This window comes from Labeo rohita, chromosome 8 (assembly GCF_022985175.1).
Source record: "Labeo rohita strain BAU-BD-2019 chromosome 8, IGBB_LRoh.1.0, whole genome shotgun sequence".
NCBI lineage: Eukaryota > Metazoa > Chordata > Actinopteri > Cypriniformes > Cyprinidae > Labeo > Labeo rohita.
The window spans coordinates 9,813,674-9,830,115 of NC_066876.1; the positions used below are offsets into that span (position 1 = coordinate 9,813,674).

Below are 16,442 nucleotides of genomic sequence, written 5' to 3' on the forward strand. Positions count from 1 at the left end.
TAATATGCATTGCTAAGAACTTCATTTGGACAACTTTAAAGGTGATTTTCTCCATTTTTATTTTTTGTTGTTTTTTTCACCTTCAGATTCCAGATTTTCCAAATATTGTCATATCCTAACAAGCCATACATCAGTGGAATTCTTTATTTAGCTTTCAGATGATATATAAACCACCATTTAAACAAATTGACCCTTATAACTGGTTTTGTGGTGGATTGCACAGTTAATGAGTACATTTTTCTGTTAATTTATACTGTCTAAACAGTAAAAATGTGTGGAAGCTGTTAAATCATATAGAGAAGGCCTTTGAAAGGTTGGAAAGGGTTTAATATTTTGACAAACTAATGTTAATAGGTGGTAAAGATGTGTACGAGTAGTATTAATTAAGATATTAGCCTAATATTTCACCTACATGACTGGAAATTATAAGAACAAACACAAATGTTGTCAAGATTCTTGCCCTGGAAATCCTGGTTCAGTTTGGCCAACCACAAACACCTTTTATTTCTCAGACAGTTTTTTGCACTCCTCTCCTTGATTTATTGTAACAGTTGTGGCAGTCTATATTACTCAATGTTTTTTTCTGGACTGGCCGATCAGTACAGCCCAAATCATGACAATAACTGACCTTTTTCAGCAGCAATGATCAGCTGAATTTGAAAAAAGTTCAGTGCCACCAATATGGCTGATTGATGACGCCTCGTGAAAACACTATTAATGCTGACCAAAATGTGAATACTGTGATATGAAGAATACATAATGCTAATATTTGTGAGGAATAAATACAGTATGGCTAATAACATTTCTTACTGAAATTTATTAGGTACATTTTCCTAAGAGACAAGTATTTATGCATCACACAAAATGTGATGTTTCAAAGCTTGAACTTGAGATTTGCACATATTTAATCACCTCAATGAAAAGTGAAACTAAAAATAGGCCAGTTTGCTAGAAGACTACTGCCAATATTAAATGTTCTCTTATTTAATCATTCACACACTGAATGTGTAAACACAATGGTAAGATAATAACAAGACACTGATTACTTTGCAGTTTTTCTACAGAGCACGGCACAAGTTTGTGAAGTGTACAAATATAGCAGGGTTATGAACACAATAAATGTGGAGGTTCAAACAACAATGATGAATATGAGCGATCTACTTCTTCCTTCCACCTCTTTCTTTAAGGGCCAGATGGATGACGGATCCATTGTTCATGTTGTAATAGGCCAGAGAGTTGGAATCTTTGATGAAAATACCCTGAAGAATCAAAAATAACATGAGATTTAATTTTTCAAAGCAAGGGCTTTTAAATTTACCAGTGCTATAAGATTAATTGCCTTGGTTATTTTATTTAAAAAGTGAATGCTTAATAATTTACCTCATACTGCAGCTTCTGTTTTCCAGCTGGCATACCAGTGGCTTCATGGATCTTAACCTTGATGACCGACACCTGAGACACAATATGGAATTTATTAGCTCACATTGTCATGAATTTCATATGCATTCTGTATAGTTCTAAAGATTAGTAAAAATGTGCACAAATGGTGCATACAGATACCGGATGGGCAAAGTCTTTACCTGGTCTGTGAGAGGCAGGTTGAAGTTGAGCACTTGGCCACTCAGCTTCCATTCTGTCTTGTCCTGCATGTTCGGCACCTGAACCTTGACTGCAACAGGTCCCTAAAAGACAAATTAAAGAGATTAACAAATGACTGATATGATAATGGTTAAAACATATTCTTAATGCCTAATTGCACTACACCTTGTTCCTGCGCAGGAACTCATCTTCTGGAATCAGGTTATCCTCTGTCTTCATTTTCTTGCTAGAAGGTTCATCCTCGTGAGGAGGTGGAGGATGGGCAGGAGGCATGGGGGCGGCAACAGTGCTGGGAGGTTGAGGCACAGGGGGAGCTGGTACAAATGCTATAAAACAACAACAAAAAAAGTTGTATTAATTATTATTAATAACATTAATAATTTTTGGTAATTAATACAATTATTAGCATTCCTTATTTTTTATTTATTTAATAATATTAGGGTTATTAAATATAGCAATCATTATTAATAATATATAAATGATTATTTAAAATAATTATAAAAAAATAAATAAAAAAAAAGTACACTACCAGTCAAAAGTTTTTGAACAGTAAGATTTTTAATGTTTTCAAAGAATTCTCTTCTGCTCACCAAGCCTGCATTTATTGATCCAAAACAAAATACAGCAAATGCAGCAATATTGAGAAATATTTTTACTATTTAAAATAACTGCTCTCTATTTGAATATATTTTAAAATGTAATTTATTCTTGTGGTCAAATCTAAATTTTCAGCATCATTCCTTCAGTCTTCAGTGTCACATGATCCTTCAGAAATCATTCTAATATGATTTGCTGTTCAAGAAATTTTTATTATTATTATTATTAATATTATCTGAAATAAAAAGCTTTTGTAATCCAAAGTACAGCAAAAACAGTACAATTTAAGTATTTTTCTATTTAAAACAACTGCTTTTTATTTTACTATATTTTAAACAAACAAACAAAAAAAAAAATTATATCGACTCCAAGCTTGAATGGTATAGACCAATTTCGAGTAGACGTCACAGTGACGTCATTTGCAGCTGTGCGCGCATAGTGGTTGCAGAAAAACACTGGTAGCAAATGGAGGTAAACAGGTAAACTCCATGGAATAAGAGAAAAAAATATATTTTTGTGTCTTTTGATGTCAAAATCGGAATGCAAATAATTTTTATATAATACTGTAGTCAAAGACGCCATTTGAAGCTAAACAGACGTTTAAACAACAATACTATGGATGAAAACTGCTATGATTACTCTACTTTTAAAGCATAAATTTGATTTATAGGTCTACATGATATTCACATATGCTGTTCATAAAGGACGTCCTGTATTAGCCATAGAGCTACAGCACAAAATATTATTTAAACCTATTACTATTAACTTTTTAACATAACATTTTTTTATGTTATCTCACAATTCTGATTTTTGTTTCTCACAAATGCAAGTTTATATCTTCTAATTCGGACTTTATAGCTCGATTTAACTAGTGAGTTTGTTCATTCTGAGGGAAAAAAAAAAAAAAAAACTGTAGTGTGGGATATAAACTCTGAGCCGAGGGGAAAACAGAGAATTACGAGTTGTTTTTCCTCTAGAGTTGTGGGATATAATCTCGGAATTGCGAAAATAAAGTCAGAATTTTGAAATATAAAATCAAATTTACATTTTTTATTCTTTTATTCCATGGCTCCACCGACTGCCAATTGAACCGCCAATGAAAAACGTCATCCCTGTATCGGATCTGTAAGACTATCCCACTATCTAATGTCAGTTTCATTGAATAACAGTGCTTATGGCTGGGTGACAAGCTGTTGTAATATGCGAATAACATTTTGAAAAAGACATCTAATCAATATAATCTATACTCTTTTTAAATCTAAGTATTTTGTGCATATTAGTCTGCATATTAGAATGATTTCATGTGACACTAAAACTGAAGTAATGATGCTGAAAATGTAGCTTAGATCACATAAATAAATTACATATTAAAACATTCAAATAGAAAAGAGACATTATAAATAGTAAAAATATTTCACAATATCACTGCTTTTCCAGTAATTTGTATTAAATAAATGCAGGCTTGGTGAGCAGAAGAGACTTCTGGTAAAACATTAAAAATCAAAAACTTTTAACTGGTAGTGTATAACAGAAAAATCCATTGACTATTCAACTATTTAATTTTGGCTTTAAAATCACCAAGCAGCTATGCAACAGATCTATTATCCCAAAGACTCACCAGCAGGAACCACCATGGGTGGAGGTCTGGGTGCCATAATATGGGGTGCAGAGGGCGGCATGGGCACCACATTGATGCGTGGGGCATGCAGCATGGGTGGCATGGGGGCCAGAACTTGCCCAGGGGCCAGGCGCACCACAGGGGCCACCGGAGGTCTGGGTATGACAGGAACTGCAGGGAGCAATGTGGTCCGCACTGGAGGCGCCATCTGGAATATACGCAAGAACATTTAGTTAGAACTAGCACTTTCATTTTTGTGTTTGACTCAACCTGATCTTTCAAAACTCCTGAATGCAGAAACAGATTGAGACTTACAGTAGGTGCGGTGCTGACTGGTGGGGTGGGTTTGGGCAGGCTGGGGGCTACTGATGGCATAGGTGGCTGAGGAATTTCATTGGGCTTGCTGGGGCCAATCTTCTCCTTTGTGTCATCCTCCTGTACCAGACCTTTAGCTTTGTGGATGGCTTCAATCTGCTCCTGTAGGGTGATGTTAGCCTGAGCCGCCTGCTGGGTACGAGCCATACTGCCTGAGTGACCGTCCCATGTGACCTGTGGAGAAAAGAGAATGGGAGTGTTAGGAAAACGCTATGGTCTCGCAGATTTATAGAAACTCTCATAAATAACTTTTTTTTTCTAATATAATTAATTTGTCTACTAATAATGTCAAACAGTGAATATATTTTTCTTTCTTTGTGTTTCTTACCTTCTCCTCTGGTTTCTGTATCTCCTCCTCTCCGATCTTCTTACCGATGGCCGTTTCTTCCACACCGAAGATATCAGTACGTCTCTCGGCCAGCTGCTTCAGACTGCTCTCGATGTCCAGGCCGGGAGCATACACTTCCTCCTCAATCTGACGCTCTCGAATGCTGCGGTCACGCTGCTCTAGCCAGCGGGGGTCCAACAGCCCGATGCGCATGTGCTCCTGCATCTTACTGGCTGGGATCTTCTCACCAGTGATGGGAGAGATGAGGTACTCATCAGGGACGGCCACAGGAGGCAGAGGCTTAGAGGCTGAAAGAAGAGATAAAAAGTGAGTGGATGCAATTTGGTGTTCTAGTATGTTAAAGTGTGTTTTTATAAATGCCCTTACCCTTGGGGTCATAGTCTTTGCGGATAATGACCTGGTCCGGGGTGGGGGGCAGAGGTGGTGGCAGGGGGTTATCAGGGGGAAGAGGAGCCTTCATGCCATCATCATCTTCATCAGAGCCCTATTGAGAGAGGAAGAACAGATGCTAGTCAGTCAGAGTAACAGCTAGATATTTTAAATTGCTTATCTATGAACAAGGAACTTCTTGAAGTAAGCATGACTAAACCCCTCCATATCCCATTGGTATGAACACCCTGATTGTCTCACCTCGTCCATGTCCTGTAGCTGTGTGTCTTGGTCTAGCTGAGATGCATGTCCATCTTCCCTGCCCTCTCTCTCATCCTCTTCATCTTCACTCTCTACCTCCATCTCCACCTCCTCACTCTCTCCAAATTTCTCATAGCGCTCCTGAATCAGGATACGAGCACCCAGCTCCTCAGGAGTTGTGGGAGGAGGGAAATTTCCTGTAATTTGCATAAGTTATATTAATTATTAATTATTTATTAACACCAATAACATGAACTTAACAGTGACTAATATGGAATAAATACTAAATAAATAATAATAATAATAATAATAATAATAATAATAATAATAATAATACTTTAACTGGTATAGTACAAAAACTTTCTCAATTATCTTACAATAAAAAAAGTGAGATTGTGTCTGTAGGCTAATAGAACCAAAGAAATTGAGGATTTGAGATTTAGGAAATTTCTTGCCAGTAAATGCAAAATCAAAAGCATTCTTCTGATGCAATAGTATGTTTGTAATAACAAATCTTATGAAATATCTAAAATGACATAAACTGTGTTAACTACTCATGCTTACCTTGCTCATTTGGTTGGAAGTCTACAGTCTCCACCACCACAAAGTCATGCCAGTCAATCTGAGCATAAGCCACTCTCTCCTTTTCTCGCTCCTCCTCTTCCTTCTTCCTTTCTCTTTCCTGGAACTTGGCCCACTCCACACGATACCTCACCTAAAATATTGGGGAATGAAGTGATGTATTTGCTTATAATATGGCATGTACACTACCAAGCCTGCATTTATTTAATCCAAAGTTTTACTTTTTAAAATAATTGTCTTCTCTTTTAATATATTTAAAAATGCAAATTTATTCCTGTGATTTCAAAGCTGAATTTTTAGTATCATTACGCAAGTCACATGATCCTTCAGAAATCATTCTAATATTCTGATTTGCTGCTCAAAAATCATTATTATTATTATTGTTATTATTGTTGAAAACAGCTGAGTAGATTTTTTTTTTAAATTTCTTTGATAAATAGAAAGTTGAGAAGAACAGCATTTATCAGAAATAGAAAACTTTTAGAACATTATAATTATCTGTATCCTCACTTTTGATCAATTTAAAGCATCCTTGCTACATAAAAGTATTAATTTATATTAGGGCTGCAAGAGTATGTCAAAAATCACAACTGTCGATTTTCCTTAAAATTGTAATTGCGATTATTAATTACAATAATCACAATTTACATTAAATGATGTTCTGAACAGCTTTGAAGCAAAACTATTTTTTCATTGTTTGAAGCAACTGCATGTCAAATTTTTATATACAGTTTCTCCTTTAAATATAAAAAAAAAAGTAAAAAAATGTAAAAATTAAAACAATGAAAAAAAAAAAAAAAAAGGATAACCTGTAGGAAACACACACACATCTTAAGTAAGCAGAATGATGTAAGTGGATTTTTTATTTTTTTTTTTGGAATTGCATCTTTGAATGATTACATAATTGTGGCATCTGTAATTGTAATCACGATTAGAAATATAAAAAGATTAATTAATTATAGAAAAAAAATTACACTGATTCCAAGCTTTTGAATGGTATACTGTATAAATGTTACAAAAGCTTTTTATTTCCAATAAATGCTGATCTTTGGATCTTTCTATTCATCAAAGAATCCCATTTTAAATATTGATAATAATTATAATAAATGTTTCTTGAACAGCACATCAACATATTAGAATGATTTCTGAAGGATCATGTGACACTGAAGACTGGAGTGATGATGCTGAAAATGTATCTTTAATCACAGGAATAAATTAAAATTTTAAAATATATTAAAATAGAAAGCAGTTATTTAAAATAGTTAAAATATTTCAAAATTGTACTGTTTTTGTTGTACGTTGAATCAAATAAATGCAGGCTTGGTGAGCATAAGAGACTTCTTTAAAAACATTCAAAGTCTTACTGTTCAAAAACTTTGACTGGTAGTATATTTAGCAATTTCTGTTCTACACTCTGATTCACCAAAAGTTCTGTCTTTTGGTTTTAAAACACCTGAATCAATATAATACACCACCGTCATATCAGGCATATCTTATGTAGACATCTTATCCACTATGCGTAATCTGGAATGGCTGTTTTAATTACTTACCTGGTCCAAAACCTCACGAGGATTCTCTGCTTCCTTCTTCAGTTTCAGCAGAAGACCTTTTGGAGGGATTAAAACCTACAAGACACCAATTATTTAAGTGAATTTAATGTCACACTTTAATAACTTGTATATGTAATATGGTTTCTCACAATACTCAGTGCTCTTTAGCCACATCAGTCTGTTTCATACCTTTGTGTATTGTTCCACCAGTTTTGTAAAGTAGTTAAACAAGCTGTGCTGTGGCCGTAGAAAGTCAAACTGGTAGTTCCTCTGTTCCTTCTGCATCAACTGTGTGAGAAACTGGCGGCCATTTCGGGCAACAAACTGTGCGGTCAGCTTCACCACATCCAGGTCAAAGGCTGCAATGGAGGGAGGGTCAGCAATGAACTCAAACTCAGGTGGAGGCTCCTTGGGCACCACCGTCTCGTGGATCACTTGTGCTTGAACCTAAATTAGCACAAAAATGTGTAAGTACTGGATAACAGAATTAAATCTGAAAGATTTCAAATCAGACTGCAAGATTTTGGCTTGACTGGTTTTACTGGTGTATTGTAAATCACTGACAGGTTCCTGACCTTCTGAGGAAGCTGTTGTGATGCTGCTTGTTGCTGTTGCATGACTTTAGGCACAGCTGCAGATGGTTCCTGAGCTTTGCCCTCCTTGAACTCATTGACCTTGTGGCGGTAGTAGGCATGGTAAGGGTCGCTGGGGTTGAGGAAGTTGAATTTTGGATTGTTGATCTCATTCTGTCGAATTCTGGCCTCAAACTCAGGTCCATTTCTATTAATAAAAGAATGGTTAATTATTAGTTTAACAACAGCATAACAATGAAACTGTGCACTACATTACTAGTTAAACGTTTTTTTTTTTTTTTTGTTTTTAAGAAGTCTCTTCTGCTCACCAAGCCTGCATTTATTTGATCCAAAATACAGCAAAAGCTGTAATATTGTGAAATACTATTTAACTACTTTTACTACTTAAAATAACTGCTTTCTATTTGAATATATTTTAAAATGTAATTTCTTCCTGCTAAATTTTTTAGCACCATCATTCCAGTTTTCAGTGTCACATGATCCTTCAGAAATCATTCTAATATGCTAATTTGCAGGATTCTTTGATGAATAGAAAGATCCAAAGATCAGCATTTATCTGAAATTAATTTTTTTTTTTACATCATACACCAATTGCACTGAAAAATTCAAAAAGGATCACAGTATTAAATTACATTTTAAAATATATTCAAACAGAAAATTATTTTAAATAGTAAACATTTTTCAAATTTGTACTTTTTTTTTTTGCTGTACTTTGTTAAAATAAATGCAGGCTTTGTGAGCAGAAGAAGCTTCTTACCGTCCAAAAACTTTTGACTGGTAGTGTATGTATACTTGTGATATAATGTCAAACCTGGCCACGAAGCTGGCAGTCTTGTCAACAATATTTCGGACTTCAGGAGGCGGGTAGATGATGCCAACAATGGGCTTTGTGGCTGGAGTCTCTTCCTTCTGGTCCTCGGGCTGTTGATTAAAACAAAAAATCGTAAACCAAATTTCAACTACTGGCATTCATTTGGATTTATAGCCTACTATACCTTAATCTGGCCAAGAACAGTTCATTCATATATAAAGTATGCATAATTTTTAATCCAATAAATAACACTTGACAGTCATTTATGTATTTAATAAATGCAATAATAGCTGAGCTATGCAAAAGGAACGAAATTGAAAAAATATATATAATTTATTACAGTTCTGACTGGACTTGATGTGGAAGGGGAGGTCCATTCATTCCCCTACTCAAAACATAATCTACAAACATGCAATTCTATGGTTCATTAACTTGTTTGTATGTTTATGTAAGGCAAATATATTAGTAACTGAATATAAGTCAGGTAAATCAGTCCAGTACTGTGTCTAAAAGAAACAAATAATATCTTCATACCTTGTTGTTTAGCTCCGGCTGCATTATCTGCACAGGCCCAGGCGGCATGACTGCGACACGAGAGGCTCTTCTCAGGCAGAATTAAATACGCTAAGCAAAATAAAGAATTGTTGTCAGTTTAAAGCGTAATTTGTTAGACAGAAATCAAAGTAAAGCCTTGTAAATTACGGAAATAATATAATTTCTATATACAGTTTCAAACAACTTCACTAACCTCTCGCTACGCCAACCGCCACACAACAGAAGACGCACTCAAGACGAAAATCGAAATCACTTCCAGTATCAAGGCCAAAGGGGATTGTGGGAAATGTAGTTGAGGAACGATTCTGCCTACAAGCAACCATGGAAACCTAATGTAAATAGAGCTAATGCACATGTTATTGATCCGAAAACTCAAACGATTGAAGGACAAAAGTAGCCTACTTAGTTGAACAATGACTCATCTTTTAGGTCGTCAGGACTGTATCGACAGTCTTCGCAGAGATCTTATTGATTTACAGGGAGCGGTTTTGGATGTTTTTTCTAAGACTGGACCAGTCCGTTTTCCATCATGGAAGTTTCCCGATAAACTATCATGTAATCTGGACTTGGTCAGCCTTTTAGAAGAGTATGATTATGTGGATGGCGATGAAGAATTCAGTCAGCACTCTCATATAGTCCTGCAAGAGTTGGTGATTGACAGGTAGTCAATTTGTAGTTTATCGTTCTAATTAACTTAAAAAAATATTTAAATATATTTATATTTGATCTATTATATTATATTTGTATTCTAAAGCATTATGAAACGCTTTGCTGATTAGCAGACAAGTATATACAATTCTACATACAATTAAATACATAAATACACAAATATACTGTTGAAGTCAAAAGTTTACATACACCTTGCAGAATCTGCAAAATATTAATTATTTTACCAAAATAATAGGGATCATATAAAATGCATGCTTTTTTTTTTTTTTTTTTTTTTTAATAAAATGAATAAGATATTTCACATAAAAGACATTTATATATAGTCCAGAAGAGAAAATAATAGCTGAATTTATAAAAATTATATACGCTTGATTCTTAATACTGTGCTGTTAACTGAATGATCCACAGCTGTTTTTTTTTTTTTTTTTTTTTTTTTTAGTGATAGTTGTTCATTAGTCCCTTGTCTGTCCTGAACTAAAGAACTGCCTGCTGTTCTTTAGAAAAATCTTTCAGGACCCACAAAGTATTTGATTTTTCAGTATTTTTGTGTATTTAAACCATTTCCAACAATGCCTGTATGATTCTGAGATCCACCTTTTTACACTGAGGACAACTGAGGGACTCAAATGTAACTATTAAAGAAGGTTCAAACACTCACTGATGCTTGAGAAGGAAACACAATGCATTAAGAGCCAGAGGGTGAAAACTTTAGGAATTTGAAGATCAAGGTAAATTTCACTTATTTTGTCTTCTGGGAAACATGTAAGTATCTTCTGTAGCTTCTATAGCTAAAGGGCAGTGCTAAATGAAAACTGATATTTAACCAAAGTAAAAAAAAAATTACACATTTAATTCTGTTCAAAATTCTGTTCCCTGACACTCAATGCATCATTTTTTCCTTCTGAAGCATCCTTGAGCATTTGAACCTTCTGTAATAGTTGCATATGAGTTTCTCAGTTGTCCTCAGTGTGAAAAGATGAATCTCAAAATCATATAGTCATTTTTGGAAAGGGTTCAAATACTCAAAAATGCTGAAAAACCAAGCATTTTGTGGGACCTAAAGGAGTTTTTTCTGAAGAACTGTGGGCAGTTAAACTGTTCAGAACAAACAAGGGATTCATGAACAACTATCACTAAACAAAAAAAACAAACAAACAGCTGTGGATCATTCAGGTAACAGCACAGTATTAAGAATGAAGTGTATGTTAACCTTTCAATAGGGTAATTTATAAATTATATTTGGTAAAAATAATTAACATTTTGCAGATTTTGCAAGGTGTATGTAAATTTCTGACCTCAACTGTAAATGAACGACTTGCAATAATGTATTATGTTAAGTGTTATATAATGTAGCATAAATTAAATGTATCATTTTATTTTCCCCAAATAATTATGTGCATTTGTGTGTTTGTCAAAGAATAATGCTTCTCCTTCAGAGTTTTAATGTTCATGCTGAGCTGTTGCTTGAAAAGCAGAGAGCTTTATCGCCTGAACAAAATGAAATCTCTGTTTCCATTGGTCCTGTGGTTAAACGCTACTGGAAGAACCTACTACAGCTCAGCAGTCAACAAACACAAGAGGTAAAAAGGAAGATAAAGACAAAACACAAAACAGTTGGTCAATGACTATCAAATGTTATCTTTGCTAAATGGTCTTTTCTTGCAGAGCACCAGTAATGCACAGCAACCTCCATCTCAACAAAGTCCATCTATTACCAGAACAGCGGCAAACACTACTACTACCGATAATACACACAAAACACAGAGCACCTCCATGACCAGCATCCATAAAACCACCACAAATACCCCAGCTTCAACTCCCCACCATGGGAGAGCATCCACTGCTGGCTCCTGTGTGTCTACTCACACCGTGGGCTGTCAGACAGCAGAGTCAGCCCTGGTGCCCTGTGAGGCCTGTGCTTGTGTTCAGGTGGTTATGAAGGACAGCAGTGGTACTTTAGTGTCACTGTGCCAGTCTTTGGGTTTGCCTTGCTCAATGCAGGGCTTCCTGGAAGCTGTGGAGGAAACGCAGCAGCTGGGCCGCTTGTCTGCATGTGACATTTCCCAATGGGCAAGTGAGCAGAGTAGGGATATGAGCCGTGTGGGAAAACATGTCCTGGAGGTGATCATAAACCATGATACAACTTTATTTTTTGTTTGGCTGTTCACACTTTTGGCAATTTATTTTGATTATTTCACTTACTTGATTTTCATGACTGTTCTTTTTCAAATGGAGGTGAGAGAAACTGTTGAACCACTGAAAAAGAGGTTGAAAGAAACAGAGATGGAGCGAGAGAAGGTGAGAAAACAAATAGCAGAGATGGTTAAAAGAGAGAAGGAGGAAAGGAAGAAGATGGAGGAGGAGTGGGAGTGCAGAATGAAGGAAGTGAAATTCACGGGAGAGGAGGCAGTAAAGAGGTTAAAGGAGGAGAAGGAGGATTTAAAGAGAGGTGGGAGTTTCTTGAAAAGCCTTTAACTCATATGAAATCATTCTTATGTAATAGTTAATATAAACAGTAGAAAGTAAAAATAATTTTCATTCACAGGCATGACATTGTTAGAGGACCGAAACTGTAAACTCATGGCAGAACTGAATTTGCAAACAGAAGCAAAACAGAGACTTGGTAAGCAGGAAATCATCAAATTGATCACCAGAATGAACTGCAATAAAATGTTTAAAAAGCTGTGATCTGTGCAGTAGTATAAAATGCATAAATGATAATGTAAAATGAGCAATACAATAATCTTTCTCATAGCAATTAGTAAAGATCTCAAATACATTTGATCAATAGTTTTAAAATATTTGTCAATGAACCTTGACATACAGTTGAGTTGAAAAGTTTACATCCCCCTTTCATAATCTGCAAAATGTTTATTTTACCAAAATAAGAGGGATCATACAAAATGCATGTTATTTTTTTATTTAGTACTGACCTGAATAAGATATTTCACCTAAAAGATGTTTACATATAGTCCACAAGAGAAAATAATAGATGAATTTATAAAAACGACCCTGTTCAAAAGTTTACATGCACTTGATTCTTAATACTGTGTTGTTACCTGAATGATCCATAGCTGTGTTTTTTGTTTAGTGATAGTTGTTCATGAGTCCCTTGTTTGTCCTACTATCCAACTGCCTACTGTTCTTCAGAAAAGTCCTTTTTGTGTATTTGAATCCAACCATAACTGTATGATTTTAAGATCCATCTTTTCACAAGAGGCCAACTGAGGGACTCATATGCAACTATTACAGAAGGTTCAAACACTCACTGATGCTCCAGAAGGAAACCATGCATTAAGAGCCAGGGGGTGAAAACTTTTTGAATTTGAAGATCAGTGTAAATTTAACTAATTTTGTCTTCTGGGAAACATGTATGTATCTTCTGTAGCTTCTGAAGGGCAGTACTAAATGAAAAAAAAAAAGATATTCAGGCAAAATAAGAAACAATTACATATCTCCTTTCTGTTCAAAAGTTTTCACCCCCTACAGGAATGGTTTTGACATAACACAAAATGGCTTTTTTGTTGTATAGAATATGAGAGGGCTACACTACAGGAGGAGATTCATTGTCTATATTCACTGGAGAACAAGTTAAGAGAAGTAGAGGAGAGCAGGCAAAATCTGGAGAAGGAGCTCAGAAGTACACAGACACTGCTGGACAAAGAGTGTGCCAAGAACCAGAGTGTGCAACGCCAACATGAGGTGTGTGGTTGTTTCGATAATGTGATCTATTTCCAAATAAACAGGATATTCATTGAGAAACCCTGTTGAAAAAAACAGCATATGCTGGTTAGGTATGTTTAGAAGCATTGCGGCTGCTTTGAGCTGGTTTAAGCTGGTCCTTAGTTGGTCATGAGCTGGTTTAAGCTGGTCACGTACTGGTCCTAAACTGGTCCTAAGCAACTAGCTCCTGTTCAGGATCAGCTTATAACCAACTCAGGTCCAGCTTAAACCAGCTCATGACCAGCTGCCATGCTTCAAAACATACCTAACCAGCATATGCTGTTTTTTTTTTTTCAAAAGGGAAAATAATGACGAGACGTCATTTTTATTTGATTAGACTGTGAAACATGGTCATTTTGTGCCCAGGCGCTTCAAGTGAAACAGGCAGCTCTGCGTAAACATCTGGATGTGCTGGTTCAGCAGACTGAAGATCTACACAGCAGTTTGGAACAATGTGAAGATGAAAAAGCTGATCTTGCCAACAAACTCACACATATCATACAAGAAAAAGACGTACTTCAGGAGCAACTCACACAGCAACAGGTAAACATTTAAAGTAACTCGGTCAAAGATATAGTTCATTAGCTCTCACCTATAAAAGTGAACCTTAGAGTTTCTTTCTCTGCAGTCCCACTGTAGTTTGCTGAGTACTGAGAAAAAGCAGCAGCAGACACAGATCACAGAAATGGAGGAGAGAATGTCTCGACTGAAAGAGGTGCTAGAAGAAGCCACCCAGAGAGAAAGGATACTGGTTGCCTTTCCTGAGCTCAATCCAGAAGCAGCACCTCAGAGTGAGATAAACATACACACACACACACACAAAATCATATAGGATGGTTCCCAGTTCCCACTCATGCCACTAGACAGTTGGAATCAAGTTTTTTTTCAGAACAAGTTCCAATAATGGAAGATACTGTTTGCACAGTCATGAAGTGTTAATAGCAACAGTAACATCTTGTTTACATGGGCAAACAGTGTTAAATGTTGCTCATGAAGTGTAAATACAAGTATGCTATTTGTATTGAAGGTAAACCATTCAAACTGTGTGGTGAACAGAGTAAGTGAAAATAGCATTTGGTTCTGTTAATAGTTTGTAAGTGCATCCTTCTGTGTGCACTGTATATTCTAGCATTGTCTGTATTTGGAACAGCAAATAAGAGTAGTATGCTAGTGGGTGGGAACTAACATAAATTTGTGTGTTTATGCACAATAAGATATGAAAGATAGTTTAGTACTCACATGTGACAGCTGCTTTCTGTGCGTGTGCTTGAGATGTGTGTGCTCAGAAAACCATGTATCAGAATTTGAAACTAATATGGCTTTAAACGGATGATTTCAGCGTGATAGACATGATAATCAAAACCAAACAGGTAATATTTTTGGCAGATTTATCTGATAGACATGATAATCAGATGTTTTTTGGCTATAAAGGCACAGCTCTATTCTGAAAAAATGGGGCAGGGAGCAGCAGCTCATTTGCATTTAATGAGACATGCATGAAAATAGCATGTTTCTGCTTCCACTATAAATAGTCATTGTCAGAATTATATAATAAATGATCTGTGGGGTATTTTGAGCTGAAACTTCACAGATACATTCAGGGGACACCTGAGGCTTATATTACATCTTGTAAAAAGGGGCATAATAGGTCACGTTTAAATCAGTGTATTTCTGTCAGAAGTATTTTTAAAAATTTTAGTATTTTTATTGTCTTATACAAAGGCAAAGTCAATTATTGGATTGCATTGATGTCGCCTCTCTCAAAAGACTGTAAAACCTCATTTGAAAGTCTGTACAAACAAATACCTTTTGGATAAGGAACTATAATTGTTAAATTTGTTGTGATTTTCTCTCCTACCTGTCATTCATAACCAGTTCTCTGTGTGTGTCACAGCTACAGGTGATGTGATGTGTGACATGGAGCAGCAGCTGAAGGCAAACTCAGTGAGGATCAGGATTCTGCAGCAGGAGAACTTCACTCTGAGTAACAGTCTAGCCAGACTGAGGGACAGAGAGGAAAAACAAAGATCTTCAGACTTTGGTATAGTTGAGATGGACAGGAGCAGTCAAGCCCCAATGATGGATCACTTGGACAGCTCTAGCACTCCTTTAACCACCTCCACCCCCTCCTCCCCTTCATCCATTCTTCATCATCAGACTCTCTGCCTCTCTCTCCAGCAAGATGTAGAAGAAAGATACATGAACATTCGTCAGGCTGCTCGCATCCGTTCTGCAGCCACACGTCGCAGGAGGAAGTGAAATCACTTAATGATCTTATAAGTCTGAACTCTGGAGCACTATAATAGATATAATATTATATAAATCAGTAGTCTGGAGATTGAGATACCAATGTAACATTTGTGTTGTTCATCTGTATTATGTTGACCCTTACAATGGGCTTTTTTTACATGCTGTATAAATGAAATGTATGAACTAAATCCAAGCTTGGAGATACACACGCACACACACACACGTTGTGTTTACATGTTTTATGGGGACATTTCATAGGCGTAATGGTTTTTATACTGTACAAACCCTGTTTTCTATCGCCCTACACCTACCCTAAACCTAAACCTAGCCCTCACAGGAGACTGTGCACACTTTTACTTTCTCAAAAAAACTCATTCTGCATGATTTATAAGTCTGTTTCCTCATGGGGGCCTCACAAATGTCCCCACAAGGTAAAAATTTACTGGTATTACTATCCTTGTGGGGACATTTGGTCCCCATAACGTGATGAATACCAGGTGCACACACACACACACACACACACACACTGTACTACTGAATA

The 16,442-nt window shown here is 36.0% G+C and overlaps 2 protein-coding genes across 3 annotated transcripts; one reads left to right on the forward strand and one right to left on the reverse strand.

Annotated features, from left to right (window-relative positions):
* Nucleotides 1–797: 797 nt before the first annotated feature.
* sf3a1 (splicing factor 3a, subunit 1) lies at nucleotides 798–9,556 on the reverse strand. The gene is made up of 16 exons (XM_051117866.1): nucleotides 9,453–9,556; nucleotides 9,239–9,328; nucleotides 8,705–8,814; nucleotides 7,876–8,080; nucleotides 7,490–7,747; nucleotides 7,301–7,375; nucleotides 5,733–5,883; nucleotides 5,169–5,365; nucleotides 4,905–5,022; nucleotides 4,518–4,825; nucleotides 4,130–4,363; nucleotides 3,815–4,022; nucleotides 1,765–1,925; nucleotides 1,581–1,682; nucleotides 1,381–1,452; nucleotides 798–1,259 (listed from the first exon to the last, which is right to left on the reverse strand). The coding sequence occupies exons 2-16, from the start codon at nucleotides 9,284–9,286 to the stop codon at nucleotides 1,158–1,160; spliced, it is 2,349 nt and encodes a 782-aa protein (XP_050973823.1). The 5' UTR covers nucleotides 9,287–9,328; nucleotides 9,453–9,556; the 3' UTR covers nucleotides 798–1,157.
* A 37-nt stretch (nucleotides 9,557–9,593) lies between these two features.
* On the forward strand, nucleotides 9,594–16,275 carry ccdc157 (coiled-coil domain containing 157). 2 transcript variants are annotated; one of them, XM_051117673.1, is made up of 9 exons: nucleotides 9,594–9,920; nucleotides 11,346–11,508; nucleotides 11,594–12,049; nucleotides 12,164–12,377; nucleotides 12,474–12,551; nucleotides 13,461–13,630; nucleotides 14,018–14,194; nucleotides 14,280–14,442; nucleotides 15,546–16,275. In XM_051117673.1, the coding sequence occupies exons 1-9, from the start codon at nucleotides 9,673–9,675 to the stop codon at nucleotides 15,908–15,910; spliced, it is 2,034 nt and encodes a 677-aa protein (XP_050973630.1). In that variant the 5' UTR covers nucleotides 9,594–9,672; the 3' UTR covers nucleotides 15,911–16,275. The 2 variants fall into 2 exon arrangements, with proteins under 2 accessions (XP_050973630.1, XP_050973631.1); XM_051117674.1 differs by lacking the exon at nucleotides 15,546–16,275 and having other exon boundaries at nucleotides 14,263–14,380.
* Nucleotides 16,276–16,442: the final 167 nt, after the last annotated feature.